General features: G+C 39.6%; 1 protein-coding gene across 7 annotated transcripts in view; it reads right to left on the bottom strand.

Annotated features, from left to right (window-relative positions):
- The window catches only part of PLA2G7 (phospholipase A2 group VII), a 47,397-nt gene that overhangs the window by 23,198 nt on the left and 8,712 nt on the right, over nucleotides 1-15,487 (bottom strand). For 2 of the 7 annotated variants that reach the window (XM_077161982.1, XM_077161983.1), the window contains 2 exons: nucleotides 8,686-8,740; nucleotides 6,134-6,276 (listed from right to left, as the gene is read on the bottom strand). In XM_077161982.1, the coding sequence (XP_077018097.1) occupies nucleotides 6,134-6,242 (109 nt within the window). In that variant the 5' untranslated portion in view covers nucleotides 6,243-6,276; nucleotides 8,686-8,740. Of the gene's footprint in view, nucleotides 1-899; nucleotides 2,447-2,488; nucleotides 2,882-6,133; nucleotides 6,277-8,685; nucleotides 8,741-9,251; nucleotides 9,881-15,487 lie in introns of those variants that run through there. The other 5 variants (XM_077161984.1, XM_077161985.1, XM_077161986.1 and 2 more) reach the window with 5 other exon arrangements.

Consider the following 15,487-nt stretch of genomic DNA (forward strand, 5'->3'; position numbering starts at 1 on the left):
TACTGTGTACAAGGTGCTGTGTGGGATTTGGGAGGATATGGTGAAAGACATAACCCTTTTCCCAAGAAGCTTAGGAGTATCACCCCCTAACACGTAAGGCCTTACCAACTCTTTTATTCTTAGTCAAGTTATATTAAAGATGGCTTCCCAGATGTGTTTTCTGTAAACACGAATTTTACCCTACATTTCAGATTTGTCCTTCCAACTTCTCATGGGATATCTCCACCATGATGTCCAGTCCATAGGGACATCAATAAGTCCATAGGGACATCAATACTGAAGGTCCAAAATAAAACTCATTCACCATCTCCCAACTCCCCAACCTCATCCTCCAACCACAAAGCCTGTAACTCTATATAATTACCTATCTCTTGCATCCCAAGACAAAAGCCTGGGAATCATCCTACTCTCCCTACTTCTTTCTCAAGAACCCAGTACATCCAACCAAGTCACACAATATCTAACATTTGTTTTTAGCTTACAATTATTTATCCAATGTATCTCCAACCCTCTAATTCAACTGCTTTACTTAACCCCCCATTGTCCCATGACAGGCAGTGGCCATCTCTTCTAATTGTCCTATCTACCTAGGATCTTGGACCCTTCAAATGTATCCTTCACAAAGCTTCAGGAGTCTTTAATGACACAATATCACCACAAATATCACCAGGCAATTCTTTAAAAATCCTTTAATGGCTTCCTATTTATCAAGAAGTGTTCATGAAGCAGGAATGTATTGGAATCTCTGTGAAAGGCTGTATATAGGAGGTAATTAAATCTACACATGCCCTCCTAAGCAAATACATTGCTACTTAAGACACAAACATAGCCTATCCTTCTAGAGTTCTAGAGTTGAAATGTGTTGAGGTTCATAGATGTAAAAGTTAAAACCCAAGTACCTGGACATTGTAAGAAAGGCCCTCCATGGTCTGGAGGCCTGCTGCCTCATTCTCCTCTCTGCTTCTTCCCCTTAAGTCATACTCCTTCCATGAGCTCCAGTACTCCTGAGCCACACTTTGGCTGTTTGATGCCTCTGCATCTTTGTAAATGCTATCCCCAATGCTTGAAATCTCCTTGACAAATTCCTATTCAACTTTCAATACCTTGATCAGATATCACGTCTTCTCTGAAGCCTTCCCTGATCTCCCAGGCATGGTTAATCATTTCCCCCTCACAATTACATGGATGCCCTGTATATATTTTTGAAATTCTTCCTTTCACACTATATTAAGATTATGTGTTTGCATGCTCTTTCTCCCACATAGCGTATTTCTCAGGAGCTAGATCTGTGTCTTTGTATCCTCATATCTTAACACAGTGTCTGGGACTCTGTGGGTCCTCAGTAAATATTTTTAAATGAGTTTAAGGTTTTCACTGCTGCTGTTCTCTCTTATTCTTCCTTCAAGCCCTTTATTGCATAAATTCTTTTACACATCCTCTCCTGAAACTGCTTTTCTCTTCTCCAGTACCAACACTTTTCCAAGGCCTGCAGCTTCATCTGTTCTACTCCTTTCTAACTCCAAGAAAATCCTTCTTTATTTCAAGATGTCAAGTCCAAATATCAATCTATCCAGATGCTTGCTTTTCAAAATATATTCATCTTTCCCTGCCCTTGCCCTGCACGAGACTGTGGGAGTAGACTACTCTGCCTGGATGAACTCCTTTGTGCTTTCCATCACACTCTGCCTCTGCCAGTCAGACATAAGCCCTTTATGAGGGATCATACTTGCATTGCTATTATTACATAGCATCACCCAGAAAGGTTCTGAGTCATTAGAAGAAGAGCCTTTAATCTGCCACACTGATGGCTCATGTGTGAAGCACCTGCCAGCAATGAAGCCTTCCAGCAATGAAGCTTTTCAGTACACAAGGCCTTGCTCCATGAACCAGCAACACTGACATCATCTGGGAGCTTGTGAATGCAGGCTCATGAGCCTCACCAAAATTCTAATGAATTAAGGTCATGCCCATTAAAGCTTAAGAAGCACAGTGCTACAGCACCAGACCATCTGGCCTGATACCTGGGTCAGCAATCCATGGTCAAATGGCATCAGGAAGTTCTGAGGAAGGCAGGAGTATAAGATGGGCCCCGGGTACTGGAGCCAGGTGACCCTGGTACCGACTGCAGCTGTAACACTTGCAAAGCTATGATACTCCAGCCTAGGCCCTTCACGCCACCTCTCTGATCCTCACTTGTAAAGTGGGGATAAAAACACAGGACCAACCTACAGTAATTCTAAGGAAGAAGTGATGATGTAGGTGTAGTATCTAGCACAAAACCTGACACATCATAGGTGGATAACTGATAGTCGTTTTCTCCAAAGTTAGTTAACTCTGGCTACACAGAATCATGGTAAAGCCCTTAGAGGAGTTTCAGCAAATCTAGACTGGAGCATACTACTTTCCCTTTGAGCAGATTCAAAACCTCTTCTGTCATACATTCCCTCTGGAATTAAAAAAACAAATAAATAAAATAAAATAAAAAAACCTTTATCTGTGAGGTTATTTTTTCAAGGCCTATTTAGATTTATAAAAGGCTCTTCCTCTCCCATTAAAGGGGGACTGCTGCACCATGCTTCCTGGTGTCATGAGATGGTCACAGAGGAAGGCAGGGTAGGTCGTGCCTCCCTTCTTTCCAGCAATTGGCAGCCTGGGAGCCCTGGTGTGACTTATCAGGGGTTGCAGAGAGACTTCTGACTCAGAGGGTTCAGGAAAGAACCCCAAAGAACGAGCAGCTGCCCTGAAGGTGCTACCTCTGGAACTGTGAGTTCAGTTCTAGAGTCTCAAGAGGGTTCCAACCTGGGCAAGGCTCTCTTTGTGAGCTCTCAATTCCATCTAGACTCTGGAACCTTTTCCAATAACATAGGAGTGTTTTGGTTCTCTAAACCAACTCTATCTGCAAAGTCTCCTCACCCAGCATTCTGGAGCCAGAGGTCAAAGTGAGACTATAAAACTGGCTATTCCAGGACTCTAGATACTTGAAATGGGTTCAGGACATTTTAAATTGACCCAGGTTTGGGTTGTGTCTACAGGATCCTGTGCCCGGCCAGGGGCAGGGTGGCTGTAGAAATGGCTCACCTGCCTGTAACTAACCTGGTTAGAGTCCTGGACTTCCAATTCCCTGACCATGTATAAGGACTCACCATAAAGGAAGAGGCAAGGAAGAGATTTATCAGGCTGAATGGCCACTCTCTAGATGGCATACTTTTGTGATTCAGAATTTATAAATTCCTCTTCAAGTTTTAATAGCACCATCAGAATCTGATGGTATGCTATTATATATTTTTGGCAGTGTTCATTTGTCAAATGTTCCTGATATTCAGTCTTGGGTTTGGAGATGAATTGTATATATGCTAGGAAAATTACCTTCTTTTCATGTTTTTCATTAGCAAATAGGATTATCTCCATCCCATATTTAGAAACATTTTACCTGCATAGACATATTATCTATATATACATTTGATAAGAAGATGATAAAGAATCATTTACTATTTAAGTATTTTATTTAATAAACTATTTCTAATTTTTTAAAAATATTTATGCACTCATTTTTCAGCACTTACAATGAATAGGGCATTGGGCTCAGTCCTGGAAACACAAAGATGAATGAAGCAGTATTCCTGTCCTCAAATTTCTACCAATTCAGTGACAACTTTCCAGTGTTTTTTTTTTTTTTTTTTTTTGGTATATGGTCTTGGAATCACTCAGTCTCCCACATGGAATCCAATTATTTTTAAACATGTTTTGAAATTCTCATCCTATACCAACAAAAAATGAATGACATATCTTCTAAGTGATATATTGCCAATCATGTAAGATGTCACCTGTTTTTAATCCATGGAAAAGCATAGGAAAAAAATGAGCTTTATTTCAACTAGACTGCAAAATCCTTGGACTTAACTACAAGCTCTTTGTCTTAGTCATCAGTGCTTCCCTGATGTCTTAGCTTTCTGATTATGTCATTGAATGAATGGGCCTGCGAAATATTACTCCAATTCCTATGCAAATGTTGATAGAAGATATGGTCCACCCCCTACTGATGGTTTCATTTCCCGAACTACCAAGTAGGGCACAACTTATTTATAAAGCAGTGGGTTATGAGAAGCTCCTTTGTAGATGCTGTGCTAAGGAGTCTCCCATCAAGCCTGAAGAACTAGATATAGAGTGACCACATCTATCCAAGTACCCAAGTCTTTGGGTACAGACAGTGTGCTGCCATTCAGAGGCCACCCACACTGTCCACATTAGGAAACTGAATAGAGAAGTTCATGCATCATGACTCCGGGCTTAGCAGGAATTCACAAGGCTTTAGAAGCGATTTCCTTCAATAAAGGCCCCTCTTACTAACATTAATGTGCTTGTTTAGAGTTGGCGGTCATACTCTGACCACTCCTCCTAGGTTTAAGTAATTCTTTCTCTCCTCTTCTTCCCTCCCACCATCAGGTAAGAAAGGATATGCAATGGAGAACCATTCTCATGGAGAGCTCCTTAGTACCTACTTGTCCCCACTTCTCCAGTTGTTAGGTAGAAAAGATTGTTTCCTTCTGTATTCCAAGACCCTGAGCTGCCATTTCTCACACCATCCCCACAATTAATCAGGACCATGCCTGTTGATCAAGAAACCTGCTTCTTCTTCATCTTTGTGGAAGCAAATTTTTTTTTATTGTGAAATATAACATACATACAAAAAACAATAACTTTCAAAGTACATTTTAACAAGTAGTTATAGAACTGATTTCAAAGTTTGGTATGGGTTACACTTCCACAATTTCAGGTTTTCCCTTCTAGCTGCTCCAAGACACTAGAGATTAAAAAGAAATATCAATATAATGAATAATTCGGTAGTCATACTCATTTGTTAAATCCCAACTTCTCTGTTACAATTCTTCCTTCTACTTTGATCCTTCTTCCAATCTTTAGTGATATTTGGGTTATGCACATTCTAACTTTTTTCATGTTGAAAAGGGGTGTCAACAATATGGGGTGGGGGATGGAGCTGTTTGATATTCTTGGAGAGACTGGCACCTCTGGGTTTCAGAACTTATCTGGCCTAGCAACCATCTGAAGGTTTTCAGTTTCTAAACAATAAACTTGCTGAATGCAACCTTTATAGGATCTCAGATAGAACCCTGAGTGTTCTTTAGGGTCAATAGGAATGATGTTGGTTGGAGTTTGGCAAACCGTAGCAGTTAGTAATAGTAATATCTAGCTGAAGCTTGCATAAGAGTAGCCTCAAGAATAGCCTCTCAACTCTATTTGAACACTCTTAACCACTGATGCCTTATTTTATTCCATTTATTTTCCCCCTTTTGGTCCAGAAGGCATTGTAATCCCACAGTGCCAGGGCCAGGCTCATCCCTGGGAGTCATGTACCACCACATTGCCTGAGGGACTCCCACCCCTGGATGTCATGTCCCATGTAGCGTGGTGGGTAATGATTTTAAGTCTAGAGTTAGGCTTAGAAAGAGAGAAAGGTCACATCTGTGCAACAAAAGAGGTTTTCTGGAAGTCACTCCTAGGCATAACTATAGGTAGTCTTAGCTTCTTCACTACAGAAATAAGTTTCATAAGAGCAAAACTCAAAATCAGGGGGTTGGCCTATAAACTTGGGAGTCCCCAGTGTTTGAGAGAATGTCAGGGGGTTCCCAGATGGGAAAGTTTCCTAGTTCATATTTTTTCTCCCATCCCTCAAGGGACTTTGCCTATGCTTTTTAATTATCTGCCCAACATACTCTGGGATGTATATGGATTTTGAAGTTGCCTTTCAGTGAACTGCAGAGGAGTTGTTTTACTGGGCATGAGCGGTAATGGGTTAGGGTGCTGAGGAAAGAAAAGTAGGAGCTGAGGGAATTCTCCATAGTGACTGCAAGCTTCTAGTTTGTCTTAAAATATCTCATCTTGATTTTGTCCTGCAGTCATGCTATTGAAGAAGACAGGAGCTTCTTCAGTTCTAGCTGGAACCAGGAGAAAGTGAGGTCCTCATTCTTATCCCAGGAGAATATGGGATCACCCACTATAAGCATCCTTCTTAATAGGACTTGCTTATTTCCCACATGCATACAACTCCTCTGGGGCCACTTTGAATCTGGCAACATGGGAGTCACTCAAGTCCTTGAACAAATACACCTCTTACCTGATGCGTTAACAGAGGCAATGGGATTTAGGTCTTGCCAGTCAAAAGGCTGAACCAGTGTGAGGCAGGTGCAGAGGCAGAAAAGCCTATGCAATGTGGATGGCACCATCTTAGGGGCTGAGCAGCGATCGCAGCTTAACCTTCTTCAAAGCAGATAATTAAAAGAAAAAAAAACATGCTATAAAGAGCACATAACAGGCTGACAAAGTCAATGAGAATGAGATGCTAGTAACGTAATTGTATCTATTATAAGAGAAGACATTCAGGAGACATAGGACATGTATTTCTTGGTCTGGGTTTTAGATAAGCATAGAGCTCAGAGATAACACTGACTTTTAGGCATTTATATTAGGTTTTTGGTCACTAGTTCTCTAATTCTGTAACTGTCTAGTTTGGTTATAAAGAATAACATCAAAATAAAATAATAAAAACAATCATATTGCAATAATAATATCCATAGCCATCATGTCTGGCACATAGTAAATAGTAAGTTCTGACTAATGTTTTCATTATAAAGAGATTATATTGCTATTTTCATCGTTGATGATGATGTTATATTTTTGGTGATCATTATAATCCTACTATGCTGTACACTTCCTTAAAGGCAGAGGTCAGGTCTTATCAGGTCCTCAGTGCCTAATAGAGAGCCTGGCATAGAGTTGATGCTCAATAAATGTTTGTTGAATGGATGAATGAAACAATAGATTAGCAGACTCCTGATAATAATAAATCATATTACAATTAGGCTGTATGTTAACATCTTGTTGGCAAAAATAACTGTTATTTGTGCATCAGTTTTCCCCTTCAAAATTCTCCCTCCAATTTTTTTGGATGATGGGAGTTGTTCAAGCCACTGCCATCTCTCACTTAGATTAAAGTCAATAACCTCTAACTGGTATTCCTCTTTCACCCTACCCCTACATAACGGCCAGAGTGATCATGTCACTCCTGTGATAAAAATCCCCTAAAAGTTTCATATCTCACTCACACCAAACAGTCAAAGACCTTAAAGCGGCACTGAGTGCTCTATACAGTCTGTCTCAGCAGACCCCCGCTCCTACCACTGCACACTCACCCCAGCCACACTCGCTTCCCTGCCATTCACCAAGCACACCAGGCACGCCCTTGCCCTGATACCCAAATGACTGCTCCCCTCACCTCCAAGTTGTTGCTGCAATGTTACCTTCTCAGTGAGGCTTTCTCTGACCCATCTATGTAAAATCATAAGCCAATCCCCTCCTCCATACCATTACATCCATTTCCTTCCTTAATTTATTTTTCTCCACAATAATTATCCCCAACTGACATGTTCTTTTCATTATTTGCTAATTGTCTGTCTCCCTCCACTAAAAAGTCAGTTCTATGGGTGCAAAGACTTCTAACTTTTTTTCCCTGCTGTATTCCTGGTACCTAGAATAGTGCTTGGCACATAATAGGCTCTCAATACATGCCTGCTGAGTGAATAAATTCTGAATCCTAGAAAACAGTTTTTAACACATTGTTATGCCACAAACAAAGCCAAGTTTAATGATCCACATGTGTATTAGTTCCATTGAAACTGAGGCACTAACTAGTCGGCACAGTTACTTGTAGGAGAATATACACAGACCTTTGGCACAGACAGTTAGTGCTCTCCGAATATCTATGTGCTTCCCGGTATTTCCTGGCCCCCTTATGGAACAAATGGAGCCATGGGACTGATTTCTGATAAATGGGGATTTGAACAGAACTGGCCTGGGGGCACTTAAGAGTTGGTGTGTCTCCCCCAGCCCTTTCTATCACTGACACAGCAAACTTAGAAACCATGTACTGAGTTGGTGGTGTGTCTCAGGATGGAGAAAGCTGGATCCCTTAGTCACCGAATGGAGAAGCATCCCTGTCAATTTATATCAGACTCTTCATGAACAGGAAATAAACTTTTGTTGTGTTAAGCAACAGAAATTTCAGAACTAAGTTGCTACTGCATACAGTCTGGCCTACTTCATACCAGATCTGCAGTCAATCAGTCAGTAGATATTTTATGAAGCAAATACTACACTCTCTGCTATATCAACAATCATGGTATATACTGGGAAATTTGATGCAATTCCTGTTCTAGAATAGCGTACAGAATCCAGAGACAAGTCTAGCACATATAATACAGGAAAAAAGCAAAATGCAGGGACATGTTTTTCAAATTCTTACATGATATGGTACAAGTTATCAGGGCATCAGGAATTTAGAAAGATTTCAGAGGAATAACAGACATAGCAAGGTCAGCTCTCATCACACAAACTATAAAAATCCAGACAGAGGGAAACTGTTACTGGAGCTCTAAGCTGCTTGGGCTAATTGTAGAGTGAACATATTCCTTATTCTACATCTTTTTCATTCCTCACCACTGGCTAATAGACTGTTTTTCAAAGTATTTCTGTACTAGAACTGTGTGTGAGTGTGCTCTCTCTCTCTCTGTCTCATACACACACACATTTTTTATATGTATATACACACATACATACATACATATATATATATAATTATTTACAGAAATTCATAATATATAATCAACTTACTTTTTTCTTCCGGAATGTTTCCTTCCCTGGTGTGAACTGGCGCTCCTGACAGGCCCTGGAGTGGGAAATGTTACAATAGGTAAATGAAGGCTTAAACAGTAAAGATATTTAAAAAATTACTTTCCCAGGCATTGATTCCAGGCCTGCTTTCTGTCACTTTACATCAACTTAACTTTCTAATTTAATAGTATATTATAGACATCCTTGCATGTTAGTATAAGCATTATAATTTGTCTTTTTATTTGAAAATGGTAGTTAGGAGTGGTTAAAAAATGTTCACTGAATGAATAATAATATTGTGAACACTGGAAGGATTATTATGTGCCAAGTATTTTGCATAGCTCTTGGCATATAGTACCTGATTAACAATCACCAAAAAATCCTGTGAGGGAGGTTTAACCATCTCCATTCTATTGATGAGGAGATTGAGGCAAGATGGTTTCAGGTGACTTGTCCAGGTCAGTACAGCTAACAAGGGCTGGACCTAGGGCTTCAATCCAGAATGTCTGAGTTCCTGCTTTTAACCACAAAGCTGTACTACAGACGAAGGAAAAAACAAATCATACCAACATTGTGTGGTGTCAATTTCTGTTTTCCCTAAAACTGTAGTCTTCTAAAGAATAGAACAGTCATTTTACTGATGCTAAGGTATTCTGAAACTGCTTCCTGGATCAAGAAGACAATGACAACTAAGAGTTAGAAATTGTTCTTTAAAGAGATAAGAGTCTGTGGCTCAGTTCTTATAATTCATATTTGGAATGATATGCTGAGACTTGGAAACTGCAATGGATCCTGAGAAATGGCTACTTAGTTTCCCAAATACGTAACAGAAGTTGAACTCAAGCTAGGCCGTTATTCACTGGCTTCCACAACTACCCCGTCACAAGTTAGTTTTTTATCAGGAAATATTATCCACAGTTAGCATTTATAGTGACATGAACTGAAGGCTTTAAAAAAATTCAATCCCCCTGCTTACAGCCTATGGCTGCATAAGGGGAGTGTGTCATTCCACCCATTTTGAAGATCACTGGGAAAGGAGAGGAGAAAAAAATAGAAAATAACTCTGAAACATGCAAATGAAAACAAAATGAAACACACAAGATCAACATGGATTTTTTGGAACATTACACTAACCAAAGAAGGTTAGCTTGTGCTCAGCACCTTAGGAGTCATTACGTCTTCCTTGCCAATGACCTTAGAAAGAACTATAGACAGTCAACATTGGCAGGCTTTCCCCAGGTCCTCCAAGCAGGGCTGCAGTGCTCTCACCTCCCCACATTTCCTCCCAGACCTGGTCTGGGTGTGTCACCTTCAGTCCTCCTAGTAGAGGACAGCAGAAGTCAGCCCAGGTGCAAAGGCACACAGGGTTCCCAACCTGCCCTAAGGGGCGCTATGGCGAGACTTGGGGAACCCCACCCCAGACTACCAGCTGACTCAGAATCTTTGGGAAGCAGGCCCAGGCATTTGTATTTTAACTCCCTATGGACTCTGATGCTGATCCAAGAATGAAGTCTTTGAAAACTGCTACAGTAGAACAACAAGAGTTCTTTCAGAGCCACATCATGTATGCTATCTGATCTCATGCACAAAGCATTAATCTTCTAGATAATATAATGACAGCCTGATTTATTCATTTATTTGTTTTTGTATTCATTTTGTCAATCTTAAGGGTGTCTATGTGTCAGACCCTATGTTTGGGAAATAAAGATTTTTTAAAAAGATGTGATTTTTGCCTTCAAAATACGCAGTAGGGAAAGCAGCTCGCAAACAATTATAATGTATGCAGTAATAGATTATTTACAAGGGGTAGTGGGAGAAAAGGAAGAGAAGAAATTTTAGTGCCTCCATTTTTCACATTGAGGGTGATGGTCCATGAACCACAGAAGGGCTGTCCAACCTGCCTGAGGTCACACAGCGTACTTTTAGCCTGGGCAGGACTTGATAACATGCCTCACTCTATAAATGGAATAACTCTCCTCTCCACACCTTCCTACATCACAAAACACATTGCCTTTCCTTATGCATCTGGCTGCCAGGCATGGTGGGATAAACAGATATGCCAAGACTATCCCCAGGTTGCTGACCAGATTAGATTAGAGCCTGTAATGAAATACACTTTTATGTGAGGGTTGTCCATAGCTCAGGATTGTCCTCTCCTTTTATATGCCTCAGGTCAGGACCAAAGCTTACCCTCTCTCTATAACCAGCTCTCCATCCCATGCCCTTGACCACATACTCCTGAGTCAAGGGGGATCTGCATCTCCTTCGCAGCAATATCTGCTTCCCCCAGTGCTCCTCGGCACCTACAAACCATGCCACTCCACTCTGTTTCATTGTGCATGGTGGTCACTTAACCGGACATTCTTCTGGCTTCTGATCTTTTTGGTTTTTTTATTCTTGGCATGGGCAGGCACCAGGAATCGAACCCGGGTCTCCAGCATGGCAGGCAAGAACTCTGCCTGCTGAGCCACCATGGCCCGTCCTGATCCATTTCTCTGACTTCACTTTTTATATAAGCTGTCTTATTGTCTTATAAGCAACCATTGATCCTTTATTGAAGTATTATAAATTAAAGTAAACATGACCAAACATTTCCATATTACTAGAACAACAAAGGTGGCCCTGGCTTCCTCAGAGACCAACTCCCTTTATCTTCTAATGGCCTTTGAAGACCATCAGATGACTTCTGGTGATTTCTGAATCCAACACAGAGGAACATTTCATAAAAAGTTCATTAACATTCAAACTTCTCGATTCACAGAAAAATACCTTTTTCTTAATTGTGGGATATAGCATAAAGGTATTTACATTTGAGAACTAGGACCCTAAATTGTCAGAAGAGAGAAAGATGTAACTGGCCAGACAGCAATAACTGAGCAAACCAAAAGTTTGGGGAGGGCAGGCCACAGCAGCTCAGCAGGTAGAGTTCTTCATGCCAGAGACCTGGGTTCGATTCCAGAGTTCTTGCCTGACCATGCAAAAAACAAAAGTCTGGGGACACAGAACTCACCTATGTTTTACAAATACAAAATCGGACAGAACAAAATTAGCAACACCGATGGGAGGAGTAAATGGATACACTGATTTCTGGAAGGCAATCTGGAAGACTTAAATTATCCATATCTTTCAATTACATTTTTGGGATTGGTGCAAAAAAAACTTTATACAGGAAATAAAACCCTAAAACTTAATGTTCTACAATATTTATCTCCACTCATATTTATAAGAGCCTTCCCACACACACATGGAAATGTTTCAAATGTCAAACAATAAGGGAATGTTTAAATAAACCATGATATTAATCAGTAATATTCTATTCTGTGATTAGCATGCTATTATGAAATAATTCCTTATACCTTAAGAAACTGTTACAATGCAATTTGAATGAAGAAAAATTGTATTGCCCATAAAAAATCAAGACAATTAATATAATAAGGGTGATGGAATTATGAGTATTTTTCATATAATCTTTCACATTTTCTACAATAAAATACATTGCTTTATTAAACAAAATAATACAAAAATAAATAAATAATGCAACAAGGATATTTAAGACCAGTGTGTATGCTCATGAAAGTGTCTGTTTAGTATTAAGTAAAAACCCAAGTAGAGAATTACCTATGATCCCAGATGCATAAAAGCAAAAGCAGAATGAGGAGAAGGGGGAGAAGGAAGAGAAGAGAAAAAGCAACAACAGCAGCCACAGAGGAAGTAGCAGCAGCAAGATAAATATAAAGAAATAACAAATGTTCACCAAGGTCATCTTCTTTGTGGAGTTTTGAATACTTAGAAACTAAAGGTATTTTTTATGCTTCTTTCTATTTTTCTCTTTTCCAATTTTTTAAATCAGTGAGAATATTTGCATATAAAACATTAATTTTTTAAAAGGGTAAGGCCTAAAAATCATTCTTCTCAATTTTGGCCTATCAACCACCAGATAAAAAAATCTTCTAGGCAGATCAAGAAGACATTTCTACGAGAGCTCAGATAACACATTCTAGTTAAGTCCATTTAAAAGTGTGGATCACCCTTTTGCCTTTCTTCTTCGGACTTCATGGCCACCCCTGAAACCAAGGTCTTCTTACTTACTGATCTCTTCAAATCTTAGCCGAGATAGATCTCCATATACTACCATGACCAGTGCTGTCCCCAAATTCCCCCTACTTGAATGTCAATGCAAATTCTCACCGCACATCACTCGTTTTTTAAAAACAAAAGTCAAATTTAAAAAAATCTTTACCATCTGTTGTAAAAGTCTCAAGTTTTATGGATCAAGTCTCAGATCCATAACATTAAAATTCAGGGTTGAAAAATAAGCTGTCAAAGTAAAACTAGCTCTGCAAAGAGATTAGGGCACTTTTGCTTTAACTCCCCTGTTATTGGTACAGAGTGAGAAAAGAAAATACTCTTTTATGATTATTAATTAGTATTCTCTTTACTAGATTCTTTCTGATTAATTTTTAGAATGGGAGCATGTGCCAAACAGAATAATGCCCCCTACCCCCAAAATGTTCACAGCCTAATACCTAGAACCTGTGAGTAAAGTTATGTTACATGGCATGGAAGAATTAAGATTGCAGGGGTTTGATGTAATAACGAGGAGCTCTAAACAGGGATGAGGATGGCAGAAGAGACAGACTTTAAAGGTAGAGGAAGGAGCCAAGAGACAGTTATTTTATTGGTGTGTCTTCTGTTGTTGTTTACATAAGTGTTGCATATTCATTATTTAAACATTCAAAAAATACAGAAAGATTTAACTTTGAAAGTATGAATCTCTGTAACTTTTCACCCTCTTCCCTTCCTGCTCAAGAAGTGAAAACTACTATCCACAATTAGATGTAAATGAGCTCATAAATTTTTCTGTCAGCAATGCATTTTAAGCATGTTATACCCTTGTTTGATAAGGAACCAATACTTACTTTCTTCTTAAACAGACTAAAGTCAGTCAGAATATCGCCTAATAGCAGTGATTCTCAACCAGGGGTGGGATGGTGCAGGGGGTGAGTTTGCCCCCTAGAAGAAATTTGGGGATGTCTAGAGAGATTTTTGGCTGTCACTTTTGGGAGGATGAGTGCCACAGGTATCTAGTGGGTGGAGGCCAGGGATGCTGTATACAACATGCTATGCACAGGGCAGCCTCCACAACAAAGAATTATGCAGCCCAAAATGTCAACAGTGCCAAGGCTGAGAAATTCTGTTCTGAGAGGATGCTGGAAAAACTATATCCTAGTTTAATAAGGAATAGATATTTGCTTCATTCTGACAGGTCATAGGGAGGTAATGTCTGTTCAGTAGAACTTTTAACATTTTTATTGTGAAATACATCATATACACAAAAAAAAGCAATAAATTTCAAGGTACACTGTAGCAAAGTAGTTACAGAACAGATTTCAGAGTTACTGCATGGGTTTCAGTTCCATAATTTTAGGTTTTTCCTTCTAGCTCCTCTAAGACACTGGAGATTGAAAGAAATATCAATATAACGATTCAGCACTCATACACATTTGTTAAATTCTATTTTCTCTAACTCCTCCTTCTCCTTTGATCCTTCTCCCAATCTTTAGGGGTATTTGAGCTATGCCCATTCTAACTTTTTCATGTTGGAAAGGGATGTCCATAATATAGGATGGGGGATGGAACTAGTTGAGGTTCTGGCGAGGCTGGCCTCTCTGGGTTTTGGGACTTATCTGGCCTAGGCACCCATCTGGAGTTGTAGGTTCCTGGAAAGTAATCTTAGTGCATGAAATTTTTGTAGAATCTCAGATAGAGAGCCCTAGGTGTTCTTTGGGGTTGCAAGGAATGGTTTTGATTGGGGTTTAGCAAACCCTGGTGATTAGCAATAACTAGCTGAAGCAATTAAGAGTAGACTCCAGAGTAGCCTCTTGACGCTATTTGAAATCTCTTAGCCACTGATACCTTATTTTGATATATTTTAAGAAGAACTTTTAATAACCAAGACATCTGTATGTCAACCTCAGAATGTAGGGAGATCCCTGTTATAAGAAGAAGGACACCGCCAACTGGTCCCCTGAAAGTGATGCTGAAAATGGGATGAGGGCATGGGTGTGGCTGCACTCTAGGTCCCGTCTTTCTCTAAGAGTCTATGATTTCTTTAATAAGCCTTTGTAAAAGATTTCCAACGCAGTATTTTATATTATCGAAAGTACAAAAGAAAAAACATAATACCTACTCTATAATTTTTTTCTTTTACATATATTAGCTAATAGAAAACAAAACTTAATGTGGACATTATCTCAAATAGATAGCACTGAAGGGACTTCTGCAGAAGTATCTAAAGCCTTTTATCCTGGGCACAGTAGATGCAATTCTTGTGTAATCATTTCATAACCTAAGAAAGAGTGTAGGAACCAAAATAAGAAACAGTTCCCTATTGTGGAAATAACTTGATAAAAACTGCCATTGATGAGCACAGGTACTTAAAGGCTGCAAGTAAAATAAAATTTATTAATTGTACTCACATTTTAAAAATGGGAACTCATCTGCATTTGGTGTCAAATGTCCCAGTGTTTAGTGCCTTTAAGGCCTAAAGGTCAGAAAGGTTAAAAGTCATCTAAGGTCACTGGGTTGATAACATACTGGAGGTTCCTGATCTTACTCTCATGTAAACCTCTAAACTAGGGTTCTCACCCCTCACTGCACATTGGGCTCATAGGGGGTAGCTTTAAAAACACCATTGCCCAAGCTGGACCGCAGAATTTCTGGGGATAAGGCCTGGACATCAGCTTTACTTTGCGAAGCATCGCCACTGATTCTGAGATGCAGCCAAGGTAAAGATGTGCAG

Source organism: Tamandua tetradactyla, chromosome 5, assembly GCF_023851605.1.
Source record: "Tamandua tetradactyla isolate mTamTet1 chromosome 5, mTamTet1.pri, whole genome shotgun sequence".
NCBI lineage: Eukaryota > Metazoa > Chordata > Mammalia > Pilosa > Myrmecophagidae > Tamandua > Tamandua tetradactyla.